Source organism: Scyliorhinus torazame, chromosome 5 (genome assembly GCF_047496885.1).
Source record: "Scyliorhinus torazame isolate Kashiwa2021f chromosome 5, sScyTor2.1, whole genome shotgun sequence".
NCBI classification, from domain to species: Eukaryota; Metazoa; Chordata; class Chondrichthyes; order Carcharhiniformes; family Scyliorhinidae; genus Scyliorhinus; species Scyliorhinus torazame.
Genome location: NC_092711.1, coordinates 148,746,117 through 148,766,358, shown reverse-complemented (window position 1 = coordinate 148,766,358; position 20,242 = coordinate 148,746,117). Strand labels below are relative to the sequence as shown.

Here is a 20,242-nt window from a genome sequence, read left to right as displayed (position 1 = left end):
AGGACCTACTCACCGCACAGGACCTTCAACCGATGTTATATACCAGATACATCGATGACATTTTTTTCCTTTGGACCCACGGCGAAGAATCACTGAAACGACTACACGATGACATTAATAAGTTCCATCCAACCATCAGACTCACCATGGACTACTCTCCAAAATCAGTTGCATTCTTGGACACACTTGTCTCCATCAAGGACGGTCACCTCAACACTTCGCTTTACCGCAAACCCACGGATAACCTCATGATGCTCCACTTCTCCAGCTTCCACCCTAAACACTTTAAAGAAGCCATCCCCTATGGACAAGCGCTCCGTATACACAGGATCTGCTCAGGCGAGGAGGAGCGTAACAGACATCTACAGACGTTGAAAGATGCCCTCGTACGAACGGGATATGGCACTCGATTCATCGATCGACAGTTCCAACGCGCCACAGCGAAAAACCGGACCGACCTCCTCAGAAGACAAACATGGGACACATCCGACAGAATACCCTTCGTCGTCCAGTACTTCCCCGGAGTGGAGAAACTACGTCATCTTCTTCACAGCCTTCAACACGTCATTGATGACGATGAACATCTTGCCAAGGTCATCCCCACACCCCCACTACTTGCCTTCAAACAACCGCGCAACCTCAAACGAACCATTGTTTGCAGCAAACTACCCAGTCTTCAGAACAGTGACCTCGACACCACACAACCCTGTCATGGCAATCTCTGCAAGACGTGCCAGATCATCGACATGGATACCACTATTACACGTGAGAACACCACCCACCAGGTACGCGGTACATACTCGTGCGACTCGGCCAACGTTGTCTACCTCATACGCTGCAGGAAAGGATGTCCCGAAGCGTGGTACATTGGCGAGACCATGCAGACGCTGCGACAACGAATGAACGGACATCGCGCAACAATCACCAGGCAGGAATGTTCCCTTCCAGTCGGGGAACACTTCAGCAGTCAAGGGCATTCAGCCTCTGATCTCCGGGTAAGCGTTCTCCAAGGCGGCCTTCAGGACCCGCGACAACGCAGAGTCGCCGAGCAGAAACTTATAGCCAAGTTCCGCACACATGAGTGCGGCCTCAACCGGGACCTGGGATTCATGTCGCATTACATTCATCCCCCATCTGGCCTGCGAAATCCTACCAACTGTCCTGGTTGGTACAATTCACACCTCTTTAACCTGGGGTTACCCCATCTCTGGATCTGTAAAGATTTAATCACCTGCTAATGCTCGCATTCCAAGCATTGTTTGGCATCTTTGAATTTATATGTGTTTCTGGAACATACCTCTTCATTCACCTGAGGAAGGAGCAGCGCTCCGAAAGCTAGTGATTTGAAACAAACCTGTTGGACTTTAACCTGGTGTTGTGAGACTTCGTACTGTGCTCACCCCAGTCCAACGCCGGCATCTCCACATCACTGTGAAATGTAATTGGGCCTTGTGCCTTGCAGCTGTTTTGTGTTAAGTGACTGTTTAATCGTCAATTTGAAGTGTAATGAGGCCTGGAGCCTTGTAAATTGGTTTCTGTAATAATTGTGACGACAATAAAAGAGTTACTCACAAATGTTGGAGACAGGAGGAAATTTTACCTTCACTTCCGCTGTGACATCACAATGGAGCCCTGCCTGAATCAGCCAATTAGAATTACTCTATTCCGAGGTGTTGTCACTGGGTTCCAGTGCGCGGTCGCGGGAGCCCCGCCCCCACCCGTTCAACTTCCTCCCTCTACACCTCGAGACCAGGTTTCCAGGCAACCGGCTGACGGCTGCGACCAGAGCTGGAGGCGGCTCGGTGATCTCTCCCCTGCCTGAGACTGCGCACGTCTGAAGGAGAGTGGAAGCTGCGCGTGTGCAGGGGTGCTCAACTCCTGAGAGGCATTGACCAATGGGAAGAGTTGCACGACCGGAAGGAGTCTGGTCCTCCAGCCAATCATAGCGCGGGGTTTGTGTGACTGAGCTTCACTCCGGCGGAAACTTCCTCCTGGGCCTTCATCAAACAAACCTCCAGACGCCGCTTGTTCTCCATCATTCTGCACCTTTCATCAGCAATGACAGAAATGATCACCCCCCCCCCCGCCCCCGGAATGAGCTTTACACGTCTGGAGGGGGAAATACCAGGGGCCGAGTAAACGGAAGAACTCAAACTCTTCCTGAAAATGTGCAGTGAATGAAGTACCTCTGAGGACAAGAAAACAAGGGAATGGGGATCGAATTTCCTTCCCCCATTTTAGACCCACCCGTGAAGACCTACATCCACCACCACCCACCCTTCAGCAATGTCGCCACTCGGTTCTGCCATGATTAACGCTCGGATAATAGAAGGAAGCACACGGCACATCTACTATAACAGATAAGATAATACAATTCTCCGCAACACTCGAGGAGAAAAAGACATTCAAGCGGGACTTACAGAATAACAACTCCCTTCAACAGGATAAAAGATAACAAATTCAAACAACACCACGACAGGGAAAGAGTCCGGATTGGAGCCTGAGTTAGTCCGAGCTGCAAACCATCCCTCCAAATCTTTGCCCTTCATGGATTTAACGAAGACCAAGGCAGTAGTCGGATTATCGAAAGTCTTGACGGAGTTGTCAAATATAATTTTCAGGGTCACAGGATAAAGCAACATAGTTCCCTTCAAACTTCATCAAAGTCTCGATGCTTCGTTTGTGTTGCTGTTGAAAAATCCTGGAATAAGGAAATCCTCACTCCCTCATGGAGGCAGGTCCCACCTCGCCTTACCCGTCTTCAGGACATTCTGGTGATCTTTCAAGTTGTGGAAGTGAATGATTACAGGAACAAAGAAATGTACAGCACAGGAACAGGCCCTTCGGCTCTCCAAGCCCGTGCCGACCATGCTGCCCAACTAAACTACAATCTTCTACACTTCCTGGGTCCGTATCTCTCTATTCCCATCCTATTCATGTAGGATGAAAGCTATTCCTCGGCCTCAAAGACAGGACCCGATGCCCTTACTAATTTGAAACACCCAGGCTTCACATCCAGCTTGAGAATACGTGGCAGCCGGTCCTCGAAGAACCTAACGGGAGCCTCACCCTCCACACCTTCTGGCAGGCCGATGACTCGGATGTTCTTTCTCTGACCTTCAGTTTTCCAAATCCTCCAGGACCACCCTCACGTCACTCGGCCGGTTTTCCAAGGATTTAATTCTTGCCTTCGCCGAGGAGGCAACTTGCTCAACATTCAGGATTCTCTCCTCGGGATCGTTGATCCTTTCCTTGATGTTTTGCAGCTAGGCCTCATGAGCTCACAGATATTGAGTCAGCACACTCAGCCTCTGGTCAGTAACACGGAGAATGTCGCTGACATAGATCGGCCAATGATTCCATAGAATAGATGAGCAGGCTCGATGGGCCAAATGGCCAACTGCAGATCCTATTTGTTACGGTCTCTGTGACCAGGACAGGAAGCAGTGAGCAGGGATATGTCAATCAGCCTGAATCAGCACCTTTAGGAGAATTGGGAGGGTGAATATTAGATACAGCAGAGTGAGAATGGAGGGAGAGTGTGTGGGACGGAGATTTACAGCATTTGGGGAATAAGTGAAAAAAGAATGTTCTCTAGAAACTAGAATTGTCTGTTCTGAATTTCTATCCAGTGCTGACAGTGGTGTCTTTTGGAAATTGTTTTTCCAGGATATTAGAAGAGGAGGAATTACAGACAGAAATCTGAAACGTCATCTCTCAATCTGACTGAGTCTCTCAATTCCTTGGAACTGAATATCACCGGACTTTGAATCGAGAAGGAGAAATGTTTGTCTGTTCTTTCGGCTTCAAAAGATTTCAACCATCAGTGTGACTGGAAAAGCACCGAGACACACACACCCGAGTGAGAGTGTTCCAGAGTATTGACTATGGAAAGAGCTTTAACCAGTTACACAGCCTGAAAAAACATTGCATCATTTACAGCGGGGAGAGACCCTACACGTGTTCTGTGTGTGGACGAGGTTTCAGCTGATTGTCAAACCTGGAGGAACACAAAGAGACCTCAAACATGGAGAAACCGTGGAAATGTGGGGACTGTGGGAAGGGATTCAGGGCTCCATCTCAGCTGGAAGCTCATCGACGCATTCACACTGGGGAGAGGCCATTCACCTGTTCTCAGTGTGAGAAGGGATTCACTTTGTTATCCAGCCTGAAGTCACACCAGCGAATTCACAGTAGGAAGAGGCCATTCACTTGCTCTCAGTGTGAGAAGGGATTCACTCAGTTATCCAACCTGCGGATACACCAGTATGTTCACACTGGGGAGAGGCCGTTCACCTGCTCTCAGTGTGAGAAGGGATTCACTGATTCATCGAACCTGCGCAGGCATCAGCGGGTTCACACTGGGGAGAGGCCGTTTACCTGCTCTCAGTGTGAGAAGGGATTCACTACTTCATCGAGCCTGCGGACACACCAGCGAGTTCACACTAGGGAGAGACCGTTCACCTGCTCTCAGTGTGAGAAGAAATTCACTTGGTTATCCACCCTGTGGAACCACCAGCGAGTTCACACTGGGGAGAAGACGTTAACGTGCTCTTAGTGAGAGAAGGGATTCAGATATCCACCCTGCAGGAACACTAGCGAGTTCACACCTGGAAGAGGCCATTCACCTGCTCTGAGCAGGGGAGACATTCAATGAACCGTCCCAACTACGGATACACTAGCGAGTTAATTCTGGGGAGAGACCATTCATCTGCTCTCAATGTGGGGAGGGGTTTGTGATTCATCACACCTATTGTGACTCCAACAAGTTCACAATGAATTACAGATGTTGGCTTTGTTGTTATTGTTTCTGCTCTCACTTACATCCAGGACTGCATTTTGTTCATTCTGACATCTGGTGAATGGTGATGATTTGAGGGTTTCTTTCTGCTGGACTGGCCGGTCTAACACCTCTGCCTCCGGTGGGCTGACCATTTTTGAGCCTCGTTGCGATTACCTGGTTCCATGTTTGATGAGGAGCACCGAATGAAAAGGTGTTTGCATGTTGGAAGATACTTAGTTCCCAAAGCAGCCACGTTGCCATGAAGATGGGCTATGGCAGTTACAGGGTTCTTTTGTCTAATTTATCTGGGTGTTTCTCGCAGAAGGAAACTGTCATGGTATGAGGAGCAAGTTGACTGTGGTAGATTGGGAAATTACAATAAACATATAACTGAAAGTGGCAATGCAGGTGGATCAGGTAGCTAAGAAGGCATGATTAGTAAGTTTGCAGACGACACAAAGGTTGGTGGAATTGCGGATAGCGATGAGGACTGTCTGAGGATACAGCAGGATTTAGATTGTCTGGAGACTTGGGCGGAGAGATGGCAGATGGAGTTTAATCCGGACAAATGTGAGGTAATGCATTTTGGAAGGTCTAATGCAGTTAGGGAATATACAGTGAATGGTAGAACCCTCAAGAGTATTGAAAGTCAAAGAGATCTAGGAGTACAGGTCCACAGGTCATTGAAAGGGGCAACACAGGTGGAGAAGGTAGTCAAGAAGGCATACGGCATGCTTGCCTTCATTGGCCGGGGCATTGAGTATAAGAATTGGCAAGTCATGTTGCAGCTGTATAGAACCTTAGTTAGGCCACACTTGGAGTATAGTGTTCAATTCTGGTCGCCACACTACCAGAAGGATGTGGAGGCTTTAGAGAGGGTGCAGAAGAGATTTACCAGAATGTTGCCTGGTATGGAGGGCATAAGCTATGAGGAGCGATTGAATAAACTCGGTTTGTTCTCACTGGAACGAAGGAGGTTGAGGGGCGACCTGATAGAGGTATACAAAATTATGAGGGGCATAGACAGAGTGGATAGTCAGAGGCTTTTCCCCAGGGTAGAGGGGTCAATTACTAGGGGGCATAGGTTTAAGGTGAGAGGGGCAAGGTTTAGAGTAGATGTACGAGGCAAGTTTTTTACGCAGAGGGTAGTGGGTGCCTGGAACTCGCTACCGGAGGAGGTAGTGGAAGCAGGGACGATAGGGACATTTAAGGGGCATCTTGACAAATATATGAATAGGATGGGAATAGAAGGATACGGACCCAGGAAGTGTAGAAGATTGTAGTTTAGTCGGGCAGTATGGTCGGCACGGGCTTGGAGGGCCGAAGGGCCTGTTCCTGTGCTGTACATTTCTTTGTTCTTTGTTCTTTATACGGCATGCTTGTCTTCATTGGTTGGGGCATTGAGTATAAAAGTTGGCAAGTCATGCCCATCTCCGAGAGAACCCCGTCATGGTCCCTCTCAAGGCAAACTTTATTTTCTCAAGACTGAGAAACCCAGCCATGTCACCAAATCAGGTCTCCATACTCAGGGGTTTCGAGTCCCTCCACATTAAAATTATCCGTCTCCGGGCTATCAGGGAGGCAAAGGCCAAAACCTCGACCTCTTTCGCTTCCTGAACTCCCGGATCGTCTGACACACCAAAGATCGCTGTCTCTGGACTCGGCACCACCTGCGTGTTTAGGATCTTGGACATTGCCTTAGCGAATCCCTGCCAGAATCCTTTGAGAACCGGACATGCCCAGAACATATGGATATGGTTCGCTGGGCTTCCCGCACATCTATCCTTAACCCCAAAGAACTTGCTAATTCTTGCTGCCGTCATGTGTGCCTGATGGACCACCTTAAACTGAATTAAGCTAAGCCTGGCACATGATGAAGAGGAATTGACCCTATTTAGGGCTTCCGCCCACAGGCCTGCATCCAGCTCCCGCCTAGCTCCTCCTCCCACTTGCCCTTAAGCTCCACCACTGGGGCTTCCTCCGCCTCCTGTAGTTCTTGGTAGATGTCCGACACCTTCCCCTCTCCTACCCAGGTGCCAGAGACCACCCTATCCTTTATCCTACATGGGGGTAGCAACGGAAATGCCACCACCTGTTTTTTCAGAAAGGCGCGGACCTGAAGGTATCTGAAGGCATTTCCAGAGGGCAGATTAAATTCCTCCTCCAGCTCTGAACTAAAGAGGTTTGTGTGCACACAGATATTGACATGAAGGGTTTTTTATATTCACAGACCCTGAAGCAGATTATTGCAAGTCGCACTGAGGTGATTTCAGGTGCTGCTATTCCCATGTGTTTGCTGTCCTTGTCCTTCATGACAGTCAAGGTTATGGGTTTAGAAGTTGATGTCGAAGGAGCTCTGTTGAGTTCATAAATCATAGAATTTACAGTGCAGAAGGAGGCCATTCAGCCCATCGAGTCTGCACCGGCCCTTGGAAAGAGCACCCCACTTAAGACCACGCCTCCACCCTATCCCCTTAACCCAGTAAACCCACCAAACCTTTTTGGACACTAAGGGTGATTTATCTTGGCCAATCCACCTAAACTGCACATCTTTGGACTGTGGGAGGAAACCGGAGCACCCAGAGGAAATCCATGCAGACCTGGGGAGAATGTGCAGACTCTGCACAGACAATGACCCAAGCCAGGAATTCAACCTGGGAGCCTGGAGCTGTGAAGCAACTGTGCTGTCCCAACCACTGTGCTACCGAGTTGCCCCACCACTGTGCTACCGTGAACTATCTTGCAGATGGTACACACACTGCCGCCATTGTGCTCTGGAGGTCAAGGGAGTCATTGTTTCAGGTGATGGATGGGGCACTGAGCAAGCAGATGCTTTGTCCTGTGTAAAAAATGATGTGGAGATGCCGGTGTTGGACTGGGGTGGGGGGGGGGGGGGGGGGATGAGGAGGCATAGTAAGAAGTCTCATAACACCAGGATAAAGTCAATCGGTTTATTTGAAATCACAAACATTCAGAGGACTGCTCCTTCATCAGGTCTCACTTCACCTGATGAAGGAGCAGTGCTCCAAAACCTTTTGATTTCAAATAAACCTGTTGGACTTTAACCTGGTGTTGTGAGACGTCTTACTGTATAAAACAGACTCCATAATTTGAATAAGACTGGCTGATAAATAATAATTGTTGTCGGAAAGGACTGTGACCGAGAAAATATAACCAATTCAGTCCACTTGAAAAAAGATCTGCTCTTCAAAGATATATTGGAAGAAATCCCATTTGATGTTTGTGGTTGAATTTGTTGCCTCAGCAGCTCACTCAGGTACCGGACTGGCAAAGGCATTGATTGGACAATAGTGGAAACAATGATCTGAAATGTTCTGTGAGTGAAACATTTTCTCTTTAATCCAGAATGGACTATGTCAGAGTTAAAGGCAATAACAGTAGGATGTGGGTGGTGAGGGATATCACCGGTGTCCCCACTGACTATACCTGCGGGAAGTGCACCCAACTTCAGCTCCTCAAAGACCGTGTTAGGGAACTGGAGCTGAAGCTGGATGAACTTCGGATCATCCGGGAGGCAGAGGGGGTGATTGAGAAGAGTTACAAGGAGGTAACCACACCCAAGGTACAGGACAAGAATAGCTGGGTTACAGTCAGGGGGAAAACAACAAACAGGCAGAAAGTGCAGGGATCCCTCGTGGCCGTTCCCCTTCAAAACAAGTATACCATTTTGGATGCTGTTGGGGGGGATGACCTACCGGGGGAAGGCCCTAGCGGCCAGGTCTCTGGCACTGAGTCTGGCTCTGGGGCTCAGAAGGGAAGGGGGGAGAATAGTAAAGCAATAGTTGTAGGAGATTCAATGGTTAGGGGAATAGATAGGAGATTCTGTGGTCGCGAGCGAGACTCCCGGAAGGTATGTTGCCTCCCGGGTGCCAGGGCCAGGGATGTCTCGGATCGTGTCTTCAGGATCCTTAAGGGGGAGGGGGAGCAGCCAGAAGTCGTGGTGCACATTGGTACCAACGACATAGGTAGGAAAAGGGGTGTGGAGGTAATAAACAAGTTTAGGGAGTTAGGCTGGAAGTTAAAAGCCAGGACAGACAGAGTTGTCATCTCTGGTTTGTTGCCGGTGCCACGTGATAGCGAGGCTAGGAATAGGGAGAGAGTGCAGTTGAACACGTGGCTGCAGGAATGGTGTAGGAGGGAGGGCTTCAGGTATTTGGATAATTGGAGCGCATTCTGGGGAAGGTGGGACCTGTACAAGCAGGACGGGTTGCATCTGAACCAGAGGGGCACCAATATCCTGGGAGGGAGGTTTTCTAGTACTCTTCGGGAGGGTTTAAACTAATTTGGCAGGGGAATGGGAACCGGATTTGTAGTCCAGCAACTAAGGTAGCCGATATTCAGGACACCAAAGCGTGTAATGAGGCAGTGGGGAAGGGAACACTGACAAAGGAGAGTACTTGCAGGCACGGAGAGGGGTTGAAGTGTGTATACTTCAACGCAAGAAGCATCAGGAATAAGGTGGGTGAACTTAAGGCATGGATCGGTACTTGGGACTACGATGTGGTGGCCATCACGGAAACTTGGATAGAAGAGGGGCAGAAATGGTTGTTGGAGGTCCCTGGTTATAGATGTTTCAATAAGATTAGGGAGGGTGGTAAAAGAGGTGGGGGGGTGGCATTATTAATTAGAGATAGTATAACAGCTGCAGAAAGGCAGTTCGAGGAGTATCAGCCTACTGAGGTAGTATGGGTTGAAGTCAGAAATAGGAAAGGAGCAGTCACCTTGTTAGGAGTTTTCTATAGGCCCCCCAATAGTAGCAGAGATGTGGAGGAACAGATTGGGAAACAGATTTTGGAAAGGTGCAGAAGTCATAGGGTAGTAGTCATGGGCGACTTTAACTTCCCAAATATTGAGTGGAAACTCTTTAGATCAAATAGTTTGGATGGGGTGGTGTTTGTGCAGTGTGTCCAGGAAGCTTTTCTAACACAGTATGTAGATTGTCCGACCAGAGGAGGGGCAATATTGGATTTAGTACTGGGTAATGAACCAGGGCAAGTGATAGATTTGTTAGTGGGGGAGCATTTTGGAGATAGTGACCACAATTCTGTGACTTTCACTTTAGTAATGGAGAGGGATAGGTACGTGCAACAGGGCAAGGTTTACAATTGGGGGAAGGGTAAATACGATGTTGTCAGACAAGAATTGAAGTGCATAAGTTGGGAACATAGGCTGGCAGGGAAGGACACAAATGAAATGTGGAACTTGTTCAAGGAACAGGTGCTACGTGTCCTTGATTTGTATGTCCCTGTCAGGCAGGGAAGAGATGGTCGAGTGAGGGAACCATGGTTGACAAGAGAGGTTGAATGTCTTGTTAAGAGGAAAAAGGTGACTTATGTAAGGCTGAGGAAACAAGGTTCAGACAGGGCATTGGAGGGATACAAGATAGCCAGGAGGGAACTGAAGAAAGGGATTAGGAGAGCTAAGAGAGGGCATGAACAATCTTTGGCGGGTAGGATCAAGGAAAGCCCCAAGGCCTTTTACACATATGTGAGAAATATGAGAATGACTAGAGCGAGGGTAGGTCCGATCAAGGACAGTAGCGGGAGATTGTGTATTGAGTCTGAAGAGATAGGAGAGGTCTTGAACGAGTACTTTTCTTCTGTATTTACAAATGAGAGGGGCGATATTGTTGGAGAGGACAGTGTGAAACAGATTGGTAAGCTCGAGGAAATACTTGTTAGGAAGGAAGATGTGTTGGGCATTTTGAAAAACTTGAGGATAGACAAGTCCCCCGGGCCTGACGGGATATATCCAAGGATTCTATGGGAAGCAAGAGATGAAATTGCAGAGCCGTTGGCAATGATCTTTTCGTCCTCACTGTCAACAGGGGTGGTACCAGGGGATTGGAGAGTGGCGAATGTCGTGCCCCTGTTCAAAAAAGGGACTAGGGATAACCCTGGGAATTACAGGCCAGTTAGTCTTACTTCGGTGGTAGGCAAAGTAATGGAAAGGGTACTGAAGGATAGGATTTCTGAGCATCTGGAAAGACACTGCTTGATTAGGGATAGTCAGCACGGATTTGTGAGGGGTAGGTCTTGCCTTACAAATCTTATTGAATTCTTTGAGGAGGTGACCAAGCATGTGGATGAAGGTAAAGCAGTGGATGTAGTGTACATGGATTTTAGTAAGGCATTTGATAAAGTTCCCCATGGTAGGCTTATGCAGAAAGTAAGGAGGCATGGGATAGTGGGAAATTTGGCCAGTTGGATAACGAACTGGCTAACCGATAGAAGTCAGAGAGTGGTGGTGGATGGCAAATATTCAGCCTGGATCCCAGTTACCAGTGGCGTACCGCAGGGATCAGTTCTGGGTCCTCTGCTGTTTGTGATTTTCATTAATGACTTGGATGAGGGAGTTGAAGGGTGGGTCAGTAAATTTGCAGATGATACGAAGATTGGTGGAGTTGTGGATAGTAAGGAGGGCTGTTGTCGGCTGCAAAGAGACATAGATAGGATGCAGAGCTGGGCTGAGAAGTGGCAGATGGAGTTTAACCCTGAAAAGTGTGAGGTTGTCCATTTTGGAAGGACAAATATGAATGCAGAATACAGGGTTAACGGTAGAGTTCTTGGCAATGTGGAGGAGCAGAGAGATCTTGGGGTCTATGTTCATACATCTTTGAAAGTTGCCACTCAAGTGGATAGAGCTGTGAAGAAGGCCTATGGTGTGCTCGCGTTCATTAACAGAGGGATTGAATTTAAGAGCCGTGAGGTGATGATGCAGCTGTACAAAACTTTGGTAAGGCCACATTTGGAGTACTGTGTACAGTTCTGGTCGCCTCATTTTAGGAAGGATGTGGAAGCTTTGGAAAAGGTGCAAAGAAGATTTACCAGGATGTTGCCTGGAATGGAGAGTAGGTCTTACGAGGAAAGGTTGAGGGTGCTAGGCCTTTTCTCATTAGAACGGAGAAGGATGAGGGGCGACTTGATAGAGGTTTATAAGATGATCAGGGGAATAGATAGAGTAGACAGTCAGAGACTTTTTCCCCGGGTGGAACAAACCATTACAAGGGGACATAAATTTAAGGTGAAAGGTGGAAGATATAGGAGGGATATCAGAGGTAGGTTCTTTACCCAGAGAGTAGTGGGGGCATGGAATGCACTGCCTGTGGAAGTAGTTGAGTCGGAAACATTAGGGACCTTCAAGCAGCTATTGGATAGGTACATGGATTACGGTTAAATGATATAGTGTAGATTTATTTGTTCTCAAGGGCAGCATGGTAGCATTGTGGATAGCACAATTGCTTCACAGCTCCAGGGTCCCAGGTTCGATTCCGGCTTGGGTCACTGACTGTGCGGAGTCTGCACGTCCTCCCCGTGTCTGCGTGGGTTTCCTCCGGGTGCTCCGGTTTCCTCCCACAATCCGAAGATGTGCAGGTTAGGTGAATTGGCCAATGATAAATTGCCCTTAATGTCCAAATTGACCTTGGTGTTGGGTGAAGGTGTTGAGTTTGGGTAGGGTGCTCTTTCCAAGAGCCGGTGCGGACTCAAAGGGCCGAGTGGCCTCCTTCTGCACTGTAAATTCAATGATAATCTATGATTAATCTAGGACAAAGGTTCGGCACAACATCGTGGGCCGAAGGGCCTGTTCTGTGCTGTATTTTCTATGTTCTATGTTCTATGTTAACAGGCTAAATTACATTGAATATACAGCACAGAAACAGGCCTTTCAGCCCAACCAATCTCTGCCAGTATTTCTACTTCACTTCATCCTCCTCCCATGCTTTCCCATCTGACTCTATCAGTGTGTCCGTCTGTTTATTTCTCCCTCATGTGTTCATCCAGCTTCCTCTTCAATATATCGATGTTATTCACCTCCACCACTCACTGTGGTAGTGAGTTCCACATTCTCACTACTCTCTGGAAATAAGTTTCTCCTGAATTCAATTTTGCTCTTACCCCTACAAGTGTGACCCCCCCCCCCCCCCCCCCCCCCCTTTTCATCCCAGTACAAGGAGTTTGGAGACTGGAGTCCGGATGAGCAATGGCGGCCATCAGACCCAGAATCCACCGCGGTAACGGAACCACTCTATTCACCGAGCGGGTTGCCCGGACTGCGCATGTCCCTGGGAGCGATGGGAAGTTGCACATGTGCAGAGAGAACCCAGCCTCTGACCTTTCTGCTGAGGTGTTGACCAATGGGAGCAGTTGGAGGACCGGAAGGACTCTGTCTCTGAAGGAAAAGGAAGTGAATCCAGGGAGGGTGCAGACTCTGGAAAGGTTGGCCCAGGCCTCTCGGTGAGTGCACGGATTGTGCGACAATTGGAGGGGTGGTAAATAGTGAGAAGGATAGCCTTTGGTTACAGGGATAATAAGCTTTAATATTGACAAAAGCAGCGTCCATCCAATTCAGTCAGAAAGTATTGATCATCTCTGCTTGAGAACCTTCATAGGCAGAAAGTTCCAGATCATGATCAATCACTACCTCCTGTATCTGAACCAACTGATACAATCCTATATATTAAACACAATTTTCGTCCTGTTACATATTTCCGTTAGGCTGGCAGTCTGCATGAAGATTTCCAGGGCTCTCTGTCCACGATTGTAAGCAGTGAGCATGGATCTGTCAATCAGCCTGAATCAGCACCTTCAGGAGAATTGGGAGCAGAGTGAGAATGGAGGGAGAGTGTGTGGGACGGAGATTTACAGCTTTTGGAGAATGAGAGAAAAGAATATTCCATAGAAACTAGAAAAGTCTGTTCTGAATTCCGATCCTGTACTGACAATGATGTACTTTGTAAACTCCTTTTACAGGATATCAGAAGAGGAAGAATTACAGACAGAAATCTCAAACCAAACCTCACGTCCCGATTTAACAGATTCACTCAATTCACGGGGACTTGAATATCATCAGCCTTTGAATCGAGAAGGAAAAAGGTTTGTCTGTTCTTCCTGCTTCAGATGGTTTTAACCATCAGTGTGACTGGAAAATCACCGAGACACACACCTGAGTGAGAGTGTTCCAGAGCACTGACTGGAAAGAGCTTTAACCAGTTACACAAACTGAAAATAAACAGCACGGAGAGACCGTACACGAGTTCTGTGTGAGCCTTCAATTGACTGTCCAACCTGGAGAGACACAAGGACACCAGCACCATGGAGAAACCATGGAAATGTGGGGACTGTGGGAAGAGATTCAGATTCCCATCTATACTGGAAACTCATCAACGCATTCACACTGGGGAGAGGCCATTCACCTGCTCTCAGTGTGGGAAGGGATTCATTACGTTGTCCAACCTGAAGAAGCACCAGCCAGTCCATGTCGGGGAGAAGCCATTCACCTGCTCCACGTGTAGGAAGGGGTTCAGTACTTCATCCGAACTGCATACACACCAACAAGTTCACACTGAGGAGAGACCATTCACCCACAGTGAATGTGGGAAGGGATCTACTCGGGTATCCAATCTGCTGGGCCACACTGTCACTCACAGCAATGAGAGACCCTTTAAATGCTCTGACTGTGGGAGCAGCTTCAAAAGGTCTCACAAACTGATGAACCATCAGTGCATTCACACCAGGGAGAGACCATTCAGCTGCTCTCACTGCACAAAGAGGTTTCGAAACTCATCCCATCTGCTGATACACCAGATCCTGCACACCGGAGAGAGGCCGTTCACCTGCTCTCAGTGTAGAAAGGGATTCACTCAAATAAGCAACCTGCGGAGACACGAGCGAATTCACACTGGGAAGAGGCCGTTCACCTGCTCTGATTGTGGGAAGGGATTTACTCGGTTATCCCACCTACAGACACACCAGCAAATTCACACTGGGGAGAGGCCGTTCACCTGCTCTGACTGTGGGACAGGATTCACCCGGTTATCCCACCTGCAGGCACACCAGCGAATTCACACTGGGGAGAGGCCGTTCACCTGCTCTGACTGTGGGAAGAGATTCACTCAGTTACCCAATCTGCAAGCACACCAGCGAGTTCACACTGGGGAGAGGCCATTCATCTGCACAGTGTGTGGGAAGGGATTCACTTGGTCAACACTTCTGCTGAGACACCAGCGAGTTCACAAGTGATGACAGGGGTTGGATTCTGCTGTTATTGCTGCTGTTAATCACATCCAGGACTGAGCCATGTTCATTCTGACACTTGGTGAAGTGGGAGGGTCGGAGAGTTTCTTTCTGCTGGACCGGCCGGTCTCACGACTTTGCCTCCAGTGGGCTGATGCTCTTTGAGCCTGGGAGAGCACATTTCCACTGAAATGGTCCACGAAAGCTGATGAAGGACATTTATTTTATCCTGAATAGTAAATAGTGTTTTTCCCCCATTACAGGTAGATCTAAAATAAATACAGAAAGAACTGGAAAAACGCAGCAGGTCTGGCAGCACCTGTGAGAGAGAAACAGGTAATATTCCACGTCCAATGTAACTCTACCTCAGAACTAAAGAGAGGGAGAAATGTGATGGGTTTGATGCTGGTGAGAAAGGGGGGAGGATGAGACAGAACAAAAGATAAAATAAGGGATTGGTGAGATGAAATGACAAAAATGTCCTGGAACGACACCAGTGGAGGCCATGAGTTAATCAGACGAACACAAGGTGACTTCTGCTTGGAAGCTTGGATTCCTGGCCCTTTCTGCCCGGTTAATGGGCACTTTGTTTGTAAAAAGTGCAGAATAAGTGGAGGGAGTTGGTTTCTCCTCCAAAGTGGAATATCAGCAGGTTACAACACCTGGCAAAAGTCGAGTATAGCCTTGGCTTGAGATGCAGGATCTGTGTGGTGCAGCAGCTGAGAGTATGGCGGAGTTGGAGGGTGTTTCGGCAGCATCGGAAAGAGATGCAAGAGGATTGAGGAAACAGTAGCCCCTCTTTGTGGGACATTGGAGCGGGTGGTGGAACGCCTGCAGTCACAAGGTGCAATGATCCAAGAGGTGGAAAGGACGCTGTTGGATCCCAGTGATCAGATCGTGTTGCTGGAGGCAGAGATGGTGATGCTGGGAGAGGCCTGCAAGGTGCTGAGGGCGAAGGTGGACGACCAGGAGAATCAGTCCAGGCGACAGAATCTGTGAATTGTAGGCCTGAAGAAGGGGTGGAGGGAACGAGTGCCATGGGCTATGTATTGAAAATGTTCACGAAGCTGGTTGAGGAGGGGGTCTTCGATAAGGCCCCGAAGGTGGATCGGGCCCCCCAATCATTACAACAGAGGCCGAGAGCTGGGGAGCCGCCGTAGGCAGTGATCGGCCTGATGCACAAGTTCCAGGAGAGGATTCTGAGGTGGGTGAAGTCGACGTGAGGCTATAGCTGGGAGGGGAATCTGATCCGGATCTACCAGGACATTGGGGCCGACCTGGCCAAATGGCAGGTGGGTTGGGTTTTAACAGGGCCCAGGCTGCGCTCTTTCGGCCAAGGTCTGGTTCGGGGTGTTGTATCCGGACAAACTCTGGGTGACTTTCACAAGGGCAAAGGATATTATTTTACGATTTCAGAAGAAGCGGATGACTATGTCAAGGAGCATGGGTTTGGGGAGGAGTAATGGTGGGATCTGTTCTGTCTCGATGTGTATATATAAGTTTTGTAAATGTTATGTTCTTTCATAGAATTTACAGTGCAGAAGGAGGCCATTCGGCCCGTCGAGTCTGCACCGGCTCTTGTAAAGAGCACCCCACCCAAGGTCAACACCTCCACCCTATCCCCACATCCCAGTAACCCCACCCAACACTAAGGGCAATTTTGGACACTAAGGGCAATCTATCGTGGCCAATCCACCTAACCTGCACATCTTTGGGCTGTGGGAGGAAACCGGAGCACCCGGAGGAAACCCACGCACACACGGGGAGGATGTGCAGACTCCGCACAGACAGTGACCCAAGCCGGAATCGAACCTGGGACCCTGGAGCTGTGAAGCAATTGTGCTATCCACAATGCAACCGTGCTGCCCAAGTTTTTTGCATGTTATGACTCGAGCTCGTATGGGTGGGTTCTTCCCGGAGGTTGAGGACAGATGTGAGAGGTACAGGAGGGGGCCTGTCAATCATGTTCACATCTTTTGGGTGTGCCCGCAGTTCGGGGATTCTGGCCATTGATTTCCGAGACCCTGCCGGAATTGTGGGGGTGACGATGGCGCCGTGATCTTTAGTGGGGCTTTCATGTGTTTCGCATCTGCCAGAGCTGCTGGAGGGGAAGGGGGTCTTCACCACTCTGATTGCCCGGCGGCGAATCTCACTGGGTTGGAGGTCGGTCGCCCCATCGAAGGCATCGGCATGGTTGGGGGATTTGACGGAATTTCTGCAGTTGGAGAAGACTTAAGTACGTTCTCCGAGGGTGACGAGGGTTCTACTTAAGACGGAGGGTCTTTCTGTCTCTATTTAAGGATCTGTTTGTCGCCGTGCGTGGGGGGGTGTCAGTTGGGAAAGGGATGTTGGGGTAGTTTAGGGGGGAAAATGATAAATTGTTTGAAAGCCAATGGTATTTGATTGTTGTTTATTTGTATAATTGATTATGTTTCGAATAAAATACATATATTTAAAACGCGAACTAAAAGCCTAATGATCTTGTCCATTGTTGGTAGAAAAAAAACATCTGGTTTACTAATTCCCTTTCGGGAAGGAAATCTGCCTCCTTACCTGGTCTGGACGACATGTGACTCCAGATCCACAGCAATGTGGTTGACTCTGAAATGGCCCAGCACAAAGCTGTAAGAATCCTCAAGGATGTTTATTCCATAGAATGGAATTCTACAGTCCCAGAAGGGGACCATTCGGCCCATCGAGTCTGCACCAACCGTACCAAGAGCAGCTACCTCAGTCTGTTCCCCCGCCATATACCCATAAACCCACTTAACCTGTATATCTTTGGACAGTGGGAGGACTCCAGAGCGATGGAGGAAACCCACGCAAACACGGGGAGAATGTGCAAACTCCACACAGATAGTAACCCAAGGCTGGAATTGAATCCGGGTCCCTGGCACTGCGAGGCAGGAGTGATATTATGAATGAAACCAGTCTATTTGTGTGCCAAACATCAAACACAGCTAGCAATAGTCAGAGTTAAATGATGCAACAACCAATGGATCAGATCTGAGCTCTGCAGTCCTGCAAGTAACTTTGAGCCACACAAATGCCAGGCAATGACCACCTCCCTTATGAGAGAATCTATCCACCACCTCCTGACATTAAATGCCATTACCATTGTTGAATTCCCCACTATCAACATCTTAGGGGTTACCATTGACCAGAAACTGAACTGGACTAGCCATATAAATACTGTGGCTACAAGAGTGGGTCAGAGGCTGGGAATCCTGCTGTGAATCATTCACCTCCTAACTCCTGAAAGCCTGTCCATTATCTAGAGGTCCGGAGTGTGATGGATCACTCTCCACTTGCCTGGATGAGTGCATCTCCAAAATTAAAGAAGCTCGGCATCTTGCAGGACAATGCAGCTTGGTTCATTTGCACCCCGCCCACAATCATTCACTCCCTCCACCACCAAGGCACAGCAGCAGCAGTGTGTGTACCATCTACAAGATGCACAGCAGGAATTCACCGATGCTCCTCAGGCATTACCTTCCAAACCCCTGAACTACTATATAGAAGGACAAGGACAGCAGACAGACAGGAACACCACCACCTGGATGTTCCTCTCCAAGCCACACACCATCCTGATTTGTAAATATATCACTGTTCCTTCAGTCACTAATAGCAGTGGATGTATCAACACCACATGGACTGCAGTGGTTCAAGAAGGCAGCTCACCACTACCTTCTCTAAGGCGACTAGGGATGGTCAATAAATGCTGGGTTTAGCCAGCAAAGCCCACATCCTGTAACTATATGTATTTTTTTATTTAAAAATTCGATTGGGCCAATAATGGACTTGGGAGAAATAATACTGAGTAAGAACTGTCCACAAGTTGGACAGGGGTAAAGAGGGAGCTGGAGGATATTTTACATCCACGTTTGATCTGTTGCTTAAAGCATCTGTCCTTATGTACCAGTAACTTAGAACTCACGGCATTCCTTCAGGAGAAAAGATCGAGTAGATGTTACCGCGGGTGGGGCCAGAACAGAACTGGAAGACAACGGAGTGAAATTGAGTGAGGGGTTGGAGAGAGAGTTCTCCTCCCCCTCAAGGTGTGGACTGTAAGAATCCTGGGGGACTCCGTGCTTCGGGTTTTCTTGTTAATTAGTGATCATTAAATTAAATTCTATGACTGGCTGTGGATTTATTTTGAATTTGATTGTTACACTTCTGTTTTTATTCCTGTTGTGATCATGCTCTGGGTAAGGATGGTCGACAGGTGACAGGATGGGAAATTGTGGTTTGGGTCTTCACTGACAAAATGTTTTATTGATCCGAAAGGTGTAAAAGGGACCAAACTCCAGCAGAAATCGAGCAGAGCTGAGAACAGACGACTTGCTGTGTGGGAACAGGGAGATAAACAGCTCCCAGAGGACAGAGAAAACAAGAGTGCCTGGAATCCTAGATAACACCTGGGTGTCAAGGCCACCATGTTTTCACCGCTTGGCATGGGAATGCTGACTCCCTGTACCGGGGACGAAGCATAGAGAAGACAATTGTTTGACAGTTTGACGTGGTTTGGGCGGGTACAGATGGTTCAATGACAGGTTTTGTAATTGGTCCGTTCAAATGTTAGCTCGGCAATGATTGGGTTAAATCAGTCTCCATAGACTTTGTGATGTAATAAAGTATAAGAAGGGATTCCCCGAGCACAGAGATTTGTTGAGGTTTTACAGATTCCACTGACTGGGACCATAGCATCTGGGGCAGAGCAGGGAGCATTTACCTGGAGATGGTGCTTCTACCCAGAGTGTAATGGTAATACTGCTGCACTTTGATATTACTGCTCAGACACAGGAACAGGAGCAGGACATTCGGCCCCTCGAGCCCACTCCGCCATTCAATAAGATCAGGGCTGATCTGATTGTGGTCTTAACTCCACTTTCCTTCCTCCACCCGTTCACTCCCTCGTCAATCAAGAATATATCAAATTCAATCTGAAAACATTCACTGACCCTGCTTCCAGCACCCTCTGGGGATGGAGATTCACAGACCCACAGCCCTCAGGAGAAAAACAATATTCTCATCCGCGTCTTAAACGGAAGACCCCTAATTTTTAAGCAGTGTCCCCTAATTCTAGTCTCTGCCACAAGGGGGAAACATTCTCTCAGCAATCTCTCTGTCAATTCCACTCATGATCTTATTGAAACACATGAGATCCTCTCTCATTCTTCTAAACTGCAATGGATACAGTCCCAACCTGTCAAACCTTTCCTCAGAGGATAACCCCCTCATTCCAGGAATCCGGGGAGTCAACCTCCTCTAAACTGCTTCTGATGCAATTATCTCATTTCTGAAATAAGGAGACCCAAACTGTACACAGTGCTCTAAATATGGTCTCACCAAGGTCCTGTACAACTGCAACAAAACATCCCGACTTTTATATTCCAGTCTCTTTGCCATACACAACATTCCATTG

The 20,242-nt window shown here is 48.3% G+C and overlaps 1 protein-coding gene across 5 annotated transcripts; it reads left to right on the top strand.

Moving 5' to 3' along the window:
- The first annotated feature begins 2,031 nt into the window (after positions 1-2,031).
- On the top strand, positions 2,032-19,852 carry LOC140422020 (uncharacterized). 5 transcript variants are annotated; one of them, XM_072506993.1, is made up of 3 exons: positions 2,032-2,907; positions 3,670-4,994; positions 13,555-17,287. In XM_072506993.1, exon 3 carries the CDS (start codon positions 13,897-13,899, stop codon positions 14,821-14,823), a length of 927 nt encoding a protein of 308 aa, XP_072363094.1. In that variant the 5' UTR covers positions 2,032-2,907; positions 3,670-4,994; positions 13,555-13,896; the 3' UTR covers positions 14,824-17,287. The 5 variants fall into 5 exon arrangements, with proteins under 5 accessions (XP_072363094.1, XP_072363092.1, XP_072363095.1 ...); XM_072506995.1 differs by lacking the exons at positions 2,032-2,907; positions 3,670-4,994 and adding exons at positions 12,722-13,038; positions 19,105-19,852 and having other exon boundaries at positions 13,555-13,677; XM_072506991.1 differs by having other exon boundaries at positions 2,032-4,994.
- The last annotated feature ends 390 nt before the right edge of the window (positions 19,853-20,242 follow it).

What these genes read in the sequence shown, in the direction of transcription:
- LOC140422020 (XM_072506993.1), top strand. Translation starts at nt 13,897, where the DNA reads ATGGAGAAACCATGGAAATGTGGGGACTGTGGGAAGAGATTCAGATTC.